The sequence below is a fragment of the Triturus cristatus genome, chromosome 6, assembly GCF_964204655.1.
Source record: "Triturus cristatus chromosome 6, aTriCri1.1, whole genome shotgun sequence".
NCBI lineage: Eukaryota > Metazoa > Chordata > Amphibia > Caudata > Salamandridae > Triturus > Triturus cristatus.
In genome coordinates this window covers 588220518-588235630 of record NC_140589.1, presented here as the reverse complement: position 1 = coordinate 588235630, position 15113 = coordinate 588220518, and the positions used below count along the sequence as shown (strand labels likewise).

The following is a 15113-nucleotide window of genomic DNA, read 5'->3' as shown; positions in this document are numbered from 1 at the left end:
GTCTCAATTTATAAGGGATAGTGCCCAATATGATTATCATGTATCCCCAGGCTTCCCAGTCTTTAATAGGGAGACTATGGTCGCTTCTCTCCTACTTTGAGGAAGGATTCCGTCCTCCCTAGCCTCGTCGTATACCCCCTTGAGAATTGGGACCAAATAATCTATATACGTCTTGTAAAAATTGGCCTGCAGCCACTTTGTAGCTGCTTAACTGCAGCCCTAATCTCATCCTCCCCAAACACCGCAGCCAGAAATTCTCTTTGTGCCTCACCATGCCACCCCACAGCCACATCCTCCAGATATGTATCCCGGGAGATAACTGACTGCCCCCTAGAAGAATACAGTGAGGAGTAGAAGGTAGTGAAAGTCTGTAGAATACTGCCAGTGTCCTTATGTAGGTTATCACTTGCGTCCCTTATCTCCAGCACATAATTGACAAATCTAGAGCGGTGGATTTGGTCTGCGAGCGCCTTCCCTGGCCTTTCTCCCCCACCTTATCTGCGCACCTTATGATAGCGCCCGTGGAACAGGCATTCCCTGTCTGCTGTTTCCCTATATTCCGTTAATGTATCCCAAAGGGAAATTTGCCTTACCACTGTGGGGAAATCTGCAAGCAATTGTTCCATCCTCTTGAGGTCCGCCTCTAAGCGGGCGAGAGTATTGCGTATGTCCCGCAACACTCCACCTCCCTTCGCCATGCATATACCACTAATCGTTACCTTAAACGCCTCCCATACAGTGGTGAGGCGCAGCACCGATCAAAACATTTCGCTGGATAAAATTCTGCATCTCTTGCCCCAGCTCTTTTCTAAATGTGGCGTTAACAAGGTCATGGGTTTGAGTCTCCAAGCAAAGTGAGGCATGCACTGCGCCGGGGGACAAATGTGATTTGGACCGGGGAGTGATCCGACAAGGTGCGAGACCGATGCTGAGCATGTGTCCCCCATGACCCTATCCCCCTGGATACTATCCAATAATCTATTCTGGACCAGGATGGGTATATTGTGGAATAGTTAGTACCTTCTTTCAGCTGAGGGTCTATATGTCTCCATGCATCTATTAGATAATGGAATGCAATGATCTGCTGCAGCTGTTTCTGTGTGGCTGTATAGTGATGTGGTTGCGGGATTGATCTATCCTCATGTGGTTCCAAGGACGTGTTGAGGTTCCCTCCACATAGGTGGCTCCTATGTCCAACACTTCCCCCAGATGACATAAATAGAAGGATCTTCCACATTTGGCCCGTAAAAATGTACAAGTGTAACAGAACATGTTCCTCTGGCATATGTGGAATACATGGAGAAGCCTCTGTGTGCCGCCCAGCGAGATGCAAATTAGAGTCTCTTCTGGGCGCCATATACGTTTCTTGTAATATGGCAATGTGGATATTGTGCTTGTCCAGATAAGCAAGGACTTGCCTGCATTTCCAGGGGGTTTCCAGCCCCCTATTGTTACAGGTAAGTAGACTTATTCCCGGTCAATCTCTCTGCGCCGCCATGTGAAGGGTAGTAGGTGTGCTGTGGTATGTTCTCTGGCGAGGGGCAGCCATCCCTCGCCGCCCTGGCCCTTCCGACTAGCAGCCGATTCCTCTTGTGTACATGTACCATGCGACTGAGATGATGCGTTGCCCTCTGCCCCCCTCCCACATCGACATCCCCAACTTGTCGAAGCCATGATCACCTCCCTCCCCAGAAACCAATGCCTCTAGTTGTTGAGCAATCATTTTCTGGTGCCTGTCTCCCCAAAATTTATCAGTTTCCCTGGTGGCCATCAGTTATCGCCGGGTCTCACCTTGTCCGTACTCCATATGAGCATGCATCTGGGAGGGGCTCTTAGTTCGAGGCGCCAAGTTAGCCATAACCAATACAGATGCTACTCGGTAGCGAGCTGTCTCTTATAGATAAAGGGAAAAGAATAAGAAAAAAGAGTAAAAAAAAAAAAACCACTAAAAAAAAACCAGAATATATAACTAAAAAGATCACAAAAATTAAAGGTTCTCACAGTAAGGTTCAGTAGGGATCTTCCGGGGTGCTTATTCCTGGGAGGGGGGGGGAGGGGTACAGCCTCCCCCTCTATCACGCAGAGTGGAGGGAGGGAGGGGTGCCTGGATGAGTTACTCGGCAATGTCTCGTTCATCTCCTTATGCTGTAACACGTAGGAGGAAATCACATTATGGTGCCACATGGACAGTTCCCATCATGCGCCCTTCGTTCTGTTCTCATCTGATTTCCTCAGTCAAGCTGCCCATCAGTAGTGGCTGCCAGATCCAAGATGTTGATCAGTCCATACTCTGGCCTGCCACTGTTTATCCGTGCTCTGATCAGGGTGATGGGGACCTTCTATGGACTGCTCAGTGGCACCGACACTCAACCTTTTGGTAACGTGCTTCAGGTAGTCCTCCACCTGCTGTGGGCCAGTATAGAAGAATTGTTTCCCCTGATGAGTGATTCGTAGGCGGGCTGGGTATAACATTGCATAGTCTATTTGTGCCTTTCTCAATTTCTGCTTGACAGCTACAAACTTCTTCCTGGCCTCCTGCACTGCCAACGTGAAGTCTGGATAGAATGCTAGTTTATTTGCCTTGAATTCCAGCTGCTACTTTTCTCTAGAGATGGGAAGGACCACATCTCGGTTGTGATAATTGAGGTCCCTTGCAATTATTGGTTGCGGTGGCGTCGCCGAAGGAGGCTGATGTCCAAGTGAGATATGCGCCCTCTCAACCACCAGCTGTGCCGAAAAGGCGTTCACTCCAGAGTCTTCATCATCCGCTCCACATAGTCTTTCATGCATCCTGTGTTGGTGCTTTCTGGCACCCCCATGATTCGTACATTATTGCGCCGAGAGCGCGCTTCCAAGTCCTCATTCTTCATAGCAATGACTTTCAAGAGGCGTTCCATTTGCAATAGCTGCCCTTTTCTGCCTTCTGAAGTGTCTTCCAATTCAGAAATTCTATGTTCCACCTCCTGCAACCTTCCATCATGCTTCTCTGCCTTTTGGGCAATGAAGTCGACCCAAGAGCATATCGAGTCCATCTTGCTTTCTATGGAAGTAAGGCTATCTTTCATGGTCTTCAGGAGAGTCTTTACATCGTCATCATCTGAGTCAGGGGTGAAATTAGTCCCTTCCTTGTCTGTGTTTTTCAGGGCTCAAAAGACAGTTTAGACTGTTTGCCGTCTGTTCTGCCCATATTACTAGCTCAGTTTACCGATGTGCTAGCTGTGTTACGTCTCGTCCTCTGATGTCCAGCCTATTCAATTCAGCAGTAGGCAGCCCCACAAATGACGCTGCTTCCACCAACAGCTTGGCCACCCTCCGTGCACCGGCCTTCCCTCCTTCGGTCAGAGGTCCCTAAAAACACCTGTGTCCTCCGCACTACGCCGAGTCTAACAGGGTCTCATCGTTAATTGACTCAGGGTATGTTCATGTATACAGAATCTATGCCTTGGCCTTGCAGCTATGCTGTTGACTCTGCTATTATTAATGCTCTTCCCCTCCAATCTCAGAAGTATGAGTGGGCCTAGTGTAATGCCTCACTCAGCTCTTCCCTGGTGCCATGTGGAGTGCTCACTCCTTTCTCCTCTTGGGATCCGGGGCCTTTGCATTCCTTAGCAGCAAGGCAGGCCCCAGTCTCCCGCTGCCACAAGCTCTTCACTCCTTCCTCATGTCCGAGCTCGCAGCGGGGACATACTCTTGCCTCCCCCCTACCTCCTGCCATCCTCCTTGCATGGGGTTAGCTCAGCGGGCCGTCTGCTGTACTCCCCAAGGACCCCATCTCTGGGCCTGCTCCCGCCCACTCTGCAGGCCTCTCCTCGCTCATCTTCACTGTACCAGGTATCTCACAGCCCGCCTCGGCCTGTCAGCACTCAGCCGTACTCTTGCCTCGTCCGGGGGCTCCAGACGTCCCATCCGTGGCACGTTTCTTTTCTGCCACAGAGGTTGGGCCCGATGCAGCAGTGTTTCACCACGACCACTTCGCAGCAGCAGCCCAGGCCACAGCGAGTCAGCTAGGCCTCCAACGAGGTGTGTGAAGTCCTCCGGTGGGCTCCCCTCGCCGCCCCTCAGCCAAAGCAGAAATTTCACAGTTGCGCCAGACTTCTAATGGAGGTGGACAAGCAGGATATTGTTGGATTTAGCATCCCAGCTGAAGGAGCTTCACGGCCGTGCACCCATCTTGCCTGTGCGCTCCTTATAGCCCCCGATAAAGTTATTAATTTCCAGCAAAAGTTTCAAAATAGCAAATTGCATATAGCTGCCTTACATTAAAGGCATTCATAAATCACCAGACAGCAGTCCATCTGCTTTCTGACGCTGCACATACACTGTGGTGCAGCGTCTAAACTGTGGTCAATAAATGTGTTAATAGAGACACTAGTATGTTCAAGATGCTACTGCGCAGTTAGGTCACAGTTTACACGGGAAGAGCATCTTTGGTTTCAATAATAACTTTGGTGCCCTTTGACGAATCCGCATGAAACTTTCCGCCCAATTTATTTTTTTTAATTCATCCACCTCAGCTCTAACTGGAAGGTTTCAGCGTGGTTTATGAAGCAAGGGCCAAGATAAAAGGGGGGAGGGGGGGAATGTTGATTTCCCATGCAGAGACAAAAAGGGGGGGGGGGGGCGGCAAAATGTTGATTTTTCATGTTACTAGGAAGTGATCCAGAAAAAAAACAGCTGAACGGAATTACGCCAAATGTGGCCGAAAGTTAGAACTTTTCTCAGAATGCATGCTTTTCATTATTTGCTATAAATTTGTTCAGCCGTTTTCAAGAAATGTATATTTAAAAAGGAGCTCTGTGTTCCTGAGGGGGGTTAAATAATTAGGTAGGTCTGGACTGTTGGTCCTGCAGAAGTCCTGCGGTACCCTAAATAAAAATAAAAAATAGGGCTCTCTAATTGGCCGAGGGAAATGTTTCTTCCAGTGACCTTTTTGGTACGGCAGGACCATACCTGTCACGCAGTACCGAGAAATCTGATTGGTTGGCTGCTACACTGAGAAAAATGATGGTGCCACCATTACAGAACTCAGGGACTCTGTCCATGTGTCCTAAAGTTGAAAAAGATATAAGAGGGCATGCTGCGGGCACCCTGTAATCCTGGCACTGATGGGGAGGATCCAGCTAAGGCTTAAAAATAAAAACCACTGTCGCTGAAACTGTGGAACTCCTGTGGGACCCACCATGGTACTGTCGCTCAAGCTTCACACCCTTTGTAGCAAATAACAGTGCAGGCTTCATTGGGTGAAGCCTGAGCACCAGTTCTGCAGAAGTACCATTACATTGTTTTCATTGTTTTTAAAATGTGGGTTTAGGGTGCGCAGAGATATGGGTGTCTGCGGAGGATTGGGAGCAGAGCCTGGCAAGAGGACCGTCCCTTTGGCCAAACCACTTTGTTTATGGCATAGACCCTGAGCATCGGGGGTGGTTGGCTGCCTACGGCTTGTTGGGGTGCTCCGACCAGGCCCTGCTTTCAACCCCCCCCCCCCTCTGGACATGGTTAAAAGCCGTGCTCAGTGGGGGGTTGGCTGAATAAGATAGAAAAATCCCAGAAATTCATTGAAAATTCTAGAGGTTAACGTGACTGTTAGGTTTTGAAATAACACACAAACTAACAGAAAAAAAAACCAACACTGAAATTCACCAGTTTTAGTTTACTGAGCTAAATATAACTTGTACCCCTTCCATGCACTGCTTAAGACCTCACATATTACATCACTTGTGACCGGTTAAATGGCATCATCGATGACATCACTGATGAGATCTCAAATGACATCATTCAGGAGCTTGGATTCCACACCCCAAGTGAGTTCATCTGGGTCAACAATTTACTACTGAGTTAGCCTCTTTTTATGGAGCTCAAAGTTCTCCGGATGAATAAGCCTGAAGCTATATCCAATGAAGCTGCATTTAAATCATACACCTTTACTGTGAGGTCCCTCAGATGGCTTTAGAGGAAGAAAAACAATGTTCCCAATGTTCATGGTTTCAGGAGCAGATCATCAGGGTCACTTCTAAGGCTTCCTGGAACTTTGGGGCAGCACTTCGGGCCAAGACTCACTCCTGTGAGGTCACAAGCAGAAAGTCAAGTCCTCTTCTGATCTTTCGCAGATCCGGAAAGTGTTTTGAGGAGGGTACCTGCAGATTCCACATTTATGATTAGTACTAGCTAGTCTGTGGGTCTGACTCCTGGTTCCTCCCTAACCAATGAGGTCAAAGTTATTCATTTTTCAGCTGTTCCTGTTTGCCCTCCTGCAAATAATCCCACAGGATTCCCTCACTCCTAAAATAAATCCAAGATGGGGAAACCCTTCCTCCCTTTTGCAGAGTTTGAGTGTCCACCCAGAGGTATGGCTAGGAAAATTAGCAGTCTCATGTGTCCACTCCAAACCAGTTAGAGGGTAGCTTCATTCCAAAGAATTGAGATCCAGCCCGGTTTGTGTGGACCTTGGGGATTAGAGCTTTCTTTTCTTCAGGTCTTTTCTTGCATTAGATTAGCAATGGGCAGGTCTCACTGTCCCTTTTAAGTTAATGAGGTTCCTGTGTCTACCCCAAGCATCCTTCCTGGGCTGATCGTTGTCAAATGCCTGACACGGAGTCCGTTTCACCAGGCTAAAAACATTTTTGCCATGGTAGCAGTTTTCACAACTCCTCAAGGTGAGGCATTTGCTGGGAAGCTGCTTGATGCTAAAGCAGATTATCCTTTGGGAGCTTCCGGCAATGAAAAGGTAACTTTCTAAAAGTTACTTTTCCTATAGATATGAAAAATAATGTTTGAAAGACCATTTAGCCATTTCTTATTGAAAGTTACAGATTAATATTAATAATCCGTTCTTAAATTTTCTGGGAATTATCTACAGTGCTTCCAGTGAAAATAGCTTTTTGGAGGTAGTTACTGGAGGAACATGCCAACTTTTTGCACATGTTCCACTTTTAAATATTAGACACCCTACCTTGTGGTGACAAGGTGTACTTTGCAATGAATTATTAATATTTAAAAGCAGAGTATCCAGCCTGTCAAAAATTGTTATTTTGACATTCTTGACAGTAGGTTGTTGGGCTGCTTCAGCCAGACTGCACAGGATTGGCCTGAAACCATGTTTTACAGGACCACTGTGTGGATGGCACATGTATCATGTTTGCACCACAGACTAGGGTCTTAAAGCTAAGTTTAACATGTCAGTCAGGGGTAATCCAATTTAACCATGTTTAAAATGGAACACAGGCACTTTACTTCTGATTAGCAGGAGTAAATGTTTGCAGAGTTCTAAAACAAGCAAAAATAGGGCCCAGAAAAGACGAAAAATCTTGGTAGACCATGTAGAAAAGGCAGATTTGCTACAGCCCCATTGCAAACTGAGCCCCTGCTTCCTCTCCCAAACTTAAATATACAAAATGATGGCTGGAAAGCTTGAATTTAACTCAGCCGTATTACTCTTGACCATATCCCTGCCCATTGTTATTTTGCATTCCATGCCACTCTGTCTTGACCCAAAAAAATTACAGTTTTGAATAATACGGTGGGGAATATAACGGCTGTCACTATTTTAGGAGAAACCCTAGACAAAAAATAAAATAGCAGAAATAGTGGTTTTATATACTGGGGTGCTTTCATCACAGGCCCGGTTGTTAACAATATTTGTAACCGTTCAAAGGCAGGCTCAATAAGGCAGGGTGCTGCCAATAAATTTGGAGTACTATACAAAATGTTAGGAATCTGCTACTAATTTCAGTGCTTCACATTAGGCATGGGTGCTGCCAGTTTTTTTTGGGGGGGGCGGGCGGGGCAGCATTTGTGGCCCCTTTATGATGTCCCTTGCAATAATTATTGTGGGGAGAGAGACAGTCTGTCACTGCACTGCAAGTTCCCATGAATGCATATGGGCTACACAAAAGCATCCATAGCTATACAACGATCACAAATTGAGTCTTGCAAGATAGTCATACAATTAAAAGTGCACAGTTGCTAGGGAGAGGAAATCAGTTGCATATAACTAGGGCTAGCCAATACGTCACCAAGGAACATTGGGCAATTACGGCAGTAACAAGAACAATAGTTTATAGTGGATTATTTGTCAGTAATTTGATTAATCACTGGATCACCATTTAAGCCAGCAATGTATTGATTTGTTTCAAATTCTTTTTATTGAATTTAATCGGAGCGACACAGTACAAAAATCATGATGGGTACATTCATACACTAAACAGGTCAAGTATTAAAGATATCTCTCGGGTAAACACAGCTTGTGAATGAGGACCCCACCCAATATACATCTATGCTTCTACGCCCCTTCTTAATCTCCTCGGTTCAATTAACAGGTCTTCTAGGTAGTGACCCGGTTGTAGGGGCACTGAGTGAAAATGTGAATGTCTGCTGTCAATACTATACTCTCCATTGAAGGAACATAAACACAAAGAAGAAAGGAAAAGGACAACAGTGTAAACAGTGCATCATGGTGCAAGTGGTGTAAAGTGATGTGCTTTGTGGGGTGGGCGGTGAGCAGAGTCCAGGTGCATCGCAAATTGGGGAAGACTCCCCTTTGATGGGCTCCCTACTGGGTTATATGTGGAAAAGGTGAAGGGCCCTTAGTCTGGGGCTGCATGCAAATAAGAGTAGTCCCTCCGAGAGGTATGTCACCAACGGAGACCAAATGTAGTCAAAGCCTTTCCTAGTGTCCTCCATAATGTCCGTCAGTCGTCCGAGTGCTAGCGCTCGCCAGAATCTCACATGCCACTGTGTGAGGGATGGGGCCTCCGTCTTTTTCTGGTGATCCATATGCAGCCAGTGCTTTTCAGATTCCCTAAGCGACCATTCAGTGATGACCCGCAGCTGGGCCGCACGATAATTACTTCTAAAATGGACCAAAAGATCTCCGAAATCAGCATATACCGGACGGCATGATAACCGACAGTGAAACGACACAGCTGTGTCCAACAGAGGACTTTTTATTATTCTGAGTGATTACTCTTTGTAATATATCAATAAAACTCCCTCAAGGGGTATTATCTAGACCTTCGTATTTGAAGACGCTTTTCTCAATATTGAACGTGTGATACATCTCACTCAGTTGTGAATAGTTTGAATCAAACAATATGGAATGAGTATATATTCACGCAACTAACTATACGCCCTGAAGAAGTTCCTGTGCTAAAGGAACGAAACGCGTTGGCTGTCCGCTATCTTTAACAAATAAAAGAAGACTAAGAAATTTTGGGAAAATATATATCAATCTGGACTTTGTTCTTTTGAGTGCACCTTCCGTTATGTAAAAAATTTCTGGACTTGCTTTACATCTAACGACGGATGCTGGAAGTTGTTGCACCACACATATAAACTTAGTGTACATAATTGATAAGACAAACTCTTGGAATTTAAGTGCTTAACTGTGGTCCGTCGTTGGTGTTGCTTTGTTTATCTAAGCATGAATAACATGGGGGGGAAAGTGGACAGCCCTGTTGCATCCCCCTCTTAAGCGTGAAGGGGTCAGACAACGTTCCGTTCACTAGAACTCTCGAAGGGGGGGAGTGATAGTTGGCCTGTACCGTACCTATAAACTCGTCGCAGAAACCAAATCTTGTCGGTGTTCTAGTAAGAAAGGCCCAATCTACTTGATCAAAGGCCTTCTCCGCGTCCAGCGAGAGGATGGCCGCGGTAATACCCTTCCTCTGCACTTTTTCAATGATATGCGCCATACTGCGGAGGTTGTCATGGGTCCGGCGCCCCTTGACAAACCCAGATTGGTCGGGATCTATCAATGCCGGGAGGAAGTTTTCTAGACACTTAGCGTGGAATTTGGAGTACAGTTTAGCATCTAAGTTCAGGAGAGCGATTGGCCTATAAGAGGCACACATTGTTAGGTCTTTACCTGGTTTTGGGATGACTGTAACCAGGGCCTCCCCGATAGTGTCCGTGACTTTGCACGCCTTTGCTGTGTCATTAAATAGGGTCACTAGGTGAGGGATCAAGTCGGAAGCAAACGTACGGTAGAAGTGGGCATTAAGCCCGTCTGGGCCCGGCGCCTTTTGTAATTTCAGAGCATCTATTGCCTTTTGAACCTCCTCCTTGGTGAAGGGCTTACTCAGTTACTCGTTGGTGTGGGCCGAGACCCTTGGTAGGGAGAGCGACTACAAGTATTGCTCCTGGGCTTGGCTGTCAACTGGATCTGTGGAATACAGTTTTGTAGAACCGGCCAAAGGCCTTCGCTTTACCCTCTTCCGTGGAGTGGGAGACGCCAGCGTCATTCACTACCTGTTTAATATATGCTTTATCTTGTTTTGCCCTTAGCTGGCGCGGTTGGAGTATGCCTATCTTGTTGACACTTTCGCTCCCTCATTCCTTTAGTCTCAACAGTGTGTGCTGTGCTCTGTTAGTGTATGGCTTTTAATTTACCCTTAAGAGCTGTGACTTTTCGAAGCGATTGGTTTGATGGGGACTCTTGGTGATTCTTTTCCACTACCTGTAAGTCTTTTTTCAGTAGTAGTTTCTCCCTCTTTTGTTGGTTGCGAATTGCAGTGGCTAATTCTATACATTTGCCCCGAATCAGCGCCTTGAAGGCGTCCCAATTGTTGGTGAAGGAGGTCAGGGCTGGGTCGTTATTCTTAAAGAATTCCGTGATAGTCGCCCGCAAGTCGTCTCTAAAATGTCTGCCCCGGCTAAGAACATTGGGGAATAACCATTGCCTGTGTTTGGACTGTGGCGCAGGCCAATTTAATGTAGTCTCTCGTGGGGCAAGATCTGAAAGGCAGATCGGGTGATAACGGGTATCTGATACCACTCCCAGGAGGGACTGACTGAGAAAGGCGTGGTCTATTCTAGAGTGGGTTCTATGGGAATGGGAAAAAAACGAATAGTCTCTCTTGGTAGGGTGGGTTTCCCGCCATGGGTCTACCAAGCCCAAGCGCTAAAACGCCGCCTTAAGATATTTACTAAATGTCCCCTTCCCCGCAGCCCGTTTGGGATGGGTCATGTCCAGTGTGGGTTCCCAGATGAGGTTAAAGTCCCCTAAAAGCAAAATATCTCCCTTGGCAAACCCCTCCAGTGTGGTCAGGAAAGAGGTCATAAAGTCTAGTTGTCCCGTGTTAGGTGCATATAATGTGGCTATAGTGCACTCCCTGCCCCTGAGCCCCCCCTTCACCATTAAGAAACGCCCTGACGTATCGGATTTAGTAGCATGGTGATTGAAGGGGACCGTGGAATGAAAAAGGAGGGCTACCTCATTTTGCTTGGAGACAGCCGAAGAATGGAATATCTGGGGGTACCTCTTGTGTTTCAGCCGACCCTCTTCACTTTTCTTAAGGTGTGTTTCTTGCAGTGCGGCCAGGAGGATCGGATGGTCCGTCTATATTCCCATAGGGATTGCCTTTTATTGGGGGAATTAAGCTCCCTTACATTCCAGGAAAGACAGTCAACTGCTATATTCCGGGGTACGACCTGCAGTACATTCCTCTAAGGCCCCTCATCTACCCCCCTCCTCCCCCACCCATCCGTTACCACTTGGCAATGCAAAATGAAAAATCACCATGATGCACAACAAATATAACAACACATAGCTAAAACTGTGAGTTGTAGGAACCTCCATCCCAGAGGACGGACTCCTGCCTGAGAACTCCAGGAGTGAGCCCATTTCCGCTCCCAGTTACCCCAGCTATTGTATAATCAGGGTGTGTACTTCTTCCCTTTTGCAGATGTAACCATCTGCCTTTCCCATATTTCTAACCAGAAGCCCAGTTCGCTCAGTGGGCGGCAGTTCCTAAGAAGCACCACGCTGGGGAAGTCTATGTGGGTGTCTCAATCCTACGTTCTGGCAACCGTGAACCCTCAGAATAGTCTTGCCATCGTTCAATGTCAGTCCCCCTTAGGTGGATCTGCTCGCCCGATAATGTGCCCAACTTTCCTGCATCTGTCCAGCATTAACTTGGAGTCTTTTTGTTTACTCGACCTGTCATCCTCCATGCACCGGCGCCACTCTGTTCCCTTCTCTGGGTCCCTTCATTGCGCCGTGACATGGATTAGTTTGGGTAGGTGGGAGGTCTAAGACCCAGGAGCTCCATCGCTTCTTCAAGGTCCATGCTGTGAACCGGTTTATTGTCCATGTGAAAGGCAATGCCGAAGGGGCAGTTCCATCTGTACTTGACTTGTTCTCTGAGCTACTAATACCGGGCGGAATTGCTGCCGACTTATCAGGGTGGCCTGGACCACATCTTGGAAGAGTGAACAGGTAGCGTTCTGAAAGGTAATTTTCTCCGATCCTCTTACTTTCTGCAGAACCAGTTCCTTTGTTTTGAAGGAGCTAAATTTCGTGAGGACATCCTGCGGCCTCTTGTTAGAGCCGGGTAGCTTTGGTCCCACTCTGTGCGTGTGCTCGAGTTTCACCTCAGGACCTCCCTCTCCAATGACTGTGGAGAAGAGGCCCACTAGAAAGGCTTCCAGGTCCGGGCCCTCACATCCTTCTTCCAGGCCTCTAATTCTTATGTTGTTGCGTCAAAAGCGATTTTCGAGATCCTCGCATTTAAGGACGGTGGCCTTCAGCTGCTCACAGAGCGACACTGTGCCTTCCTCCAGCGGGCCCAGTCTTTCTTCCAGCTCTTGACATTTCGCCTCCACATCTAATGTACGGGACCCCACTGAGTCCACATCGGACTGCAGAGCCACAATCTTCTCATCTCTGCCCTGAAGGATTCAAAGGAGGCAGTCATGTCCGCCTAGATATCCTCTTTTAAAGTCTCTGAATGACGCTAAAAGATCCTCCCGGTTGAGCACCATGTTACCGTTTAATTGTGCATCAGTTTCCTTGGCGGGCCCGTGCCTGGTTGGCCAAAGTAATTTGAGACTTTGTTGGTCGCAGCCTTTTTGGGTGGAATATGAGGACCGAGATAGAGGCCTCCCCGGGCCCTTCCCAGCAGCGAGCTTCGCTCTTGACAGTTCTCCAGAGGGGAAGCCACTCAGCGATCCCTTGCTGACCTGGTCCCGAGGATCTCCCTGATCTGTGCCCCAGGCTCGATGTACAGGCTGAGTGCTATTCAATGCATTGCTTTGTACATACCGCGGCACTTAGTCTCAAGAAACATTTGAGTGAATTGCAAAATAAATACTTTTGTCACATAAACATATAAATGCAAAATCACAAAATTAGTTGCTCAAAAAGTGGTTACATGGTGCTCAAGTGAAAAAGTATATAGAGGTAAGAATTTGCTGACTCTGGACTTCTAAAATAAAGGGACTAGTCAATGATAAAAAAAAAATCTTTTGAAGATCCTGTGCACCAGCAAACATGGTCCACGAATGTAGCTGTATGAAATTCGACAGCTTTTTGACCTTATACTGGGTTAAAAGGTCTTCATCAGGACTGTGAAGGATGAGAGCCTCAATGGGTGTGGGCCAAGGGCCCCAGTCTGTCACACAATGCATTTACCAGGTGTTAGAAAAAGTCACTGGAGAGAATTTTTAGATAAGGTATTGGAGTTGGTCCAGGGATATGACTTCAGGCACAGGTAAATGTAATAAGCGATAGATTTGGTGCCGAGTTAGTGAGGTGTCCGACCGCGTAATTCTTGGCGCAAAGGAAGATAATTAATAGCCTAATGCAACGAGTTGCTTTCACAGTGCACAGAAGGGTCAAATCTCCATGGCATAACCATTACCAATAAAGTATAATTCTACCTGGTCCGCCATCACCAGACAATTTATTTTGCAGTTCCAGGTCATATTTCATTGCAGTCTGTGTTGTCATTTGTGGAATAACCTTGGACTCACTGCTGTTTTCTTCTCCGTTCATGTACATTTTGGAAAACTGTGCAGATGCCTTTGGAGTATGCACTACCGAGCCACAATCCACAACGCAAGCAGGATCTAGCTCATCGGCCGCTGCAGACCTCCTTGCTGGTAATAAACATAATTTTCTTGCTTTTTCAGAAACGTCTTGCCTACACCAGTGTCATGCATTTCTTATTGTATGTGCCTCTTGCTGGTAAGATGCTGACTTACTTTAGGGTTGTGAAATTGTTCTATTATACTTCATTATAATACATATATCATCCAGTAGCTTCTACATTTATGCCATTAAATCTTGTAATTTATGGTTAAAATTGGATTTTAATTTATTTGTGATCAGTGTAATATTTTTGATTTATGTATCTTAATTTATGCCAATCTATGTTATCATATGTTGGTTATACTGTTGCAAGTGTTGTAGTAACACAAGACATTTGTTAGTGTTTTTAACTCTTTATACATGTTGTGGTTCTGATTACATAATACCATCTGACATTTGTGATGGTGTTTGTAACCCAATGTGCATTGAAGACTGGACAGAAAAGGATTACATAAAGTAATTCCTCTCACTCTTCGCCTGTGGGAAAAATTAACTAAAAACTTCTCTGCCCATTTTTATCAAACACTACATAGGCTCGCTCTCCGAAAATGTCTCTGCTGTTAGAAGGAGCCAGCATGGTTTCCAACCGTCTTCACTCCCCCCGCCCCCCCCCCCCCTTGGGAGTGGGTCTTGAAGGCTCTCTCCCCTAGACTTGATAGGGTCCCTGCAATCAACTCGTACACCAGGGGTCCAACGAAAGCTCACTGAAATCTAAACACAGCTGTTCTCCAGCAAAATGGGAGCCAATCGATCTAACCCATACTCCTACCTAAGTAAATGATTTTGGAGGTAAATCAGTTTTATCCTGAAGAGAAGTCCTACCTATTTCATCTATACAATGCTGTTGCTTCTGCTTTAGTTTTGAAACGTTGTAACAGGGCAGAAATTGAGGCCACCCTCCATGCTTCTGTTTCAATAACTGATCAATTCAGCTATTTTTGCCAGGATGAGATAGCTTTTTGTGACGTGATGTCCAAGAGCCTTTGCAAATAAAGCACAAGTTCAAATAGTCAAATTTCTCCACCATTTGCAGATTAATCTTCCATAGTGTGAATATTTTTTGTAATATAGTACCTGTTCACTATTATACTTTGTGTCAAAATATAATAATCATTTACTTGATTGCCGATGCACATTGGGCAATCTAACATAACTCTTAACATTATTTATGAAAATATTGAAGGAGTAGGAGTCTGTTTGACTCTCTTGAATACGCTCTAGACCTGGATTGTTCCTAGTTTTGTTT

The 15113-nt window shown here is 46.2% G+C and overlaps 1 protein-coding gene across 5 annotated transcripts in view; it reads left to right on the top strand.

Moving 5' to 3' along the window:
* The window catches only part of SNAP91 (synaptosome associated protein 91), a 667800-nt gene that overhangs the window by 495169 nt on the left and 157518 nt on the right, over nucleotides 1-15113 (top strand). For all 5 annotated transcript variants that reach the window (XM_085611031.1, XM_085611030.1, XM_085611029.1 and 2 more), the window contains one exon: nucleotides 13795-13878. In XM_085611031.1, coding sequence (XP_085467157.1) covers nucleotides 13795-13878 — 84 coding nt within the window. The remainder of the gene's footprint in view (nucleotides 1-13794; nucleotides 13879-15113) is intronic.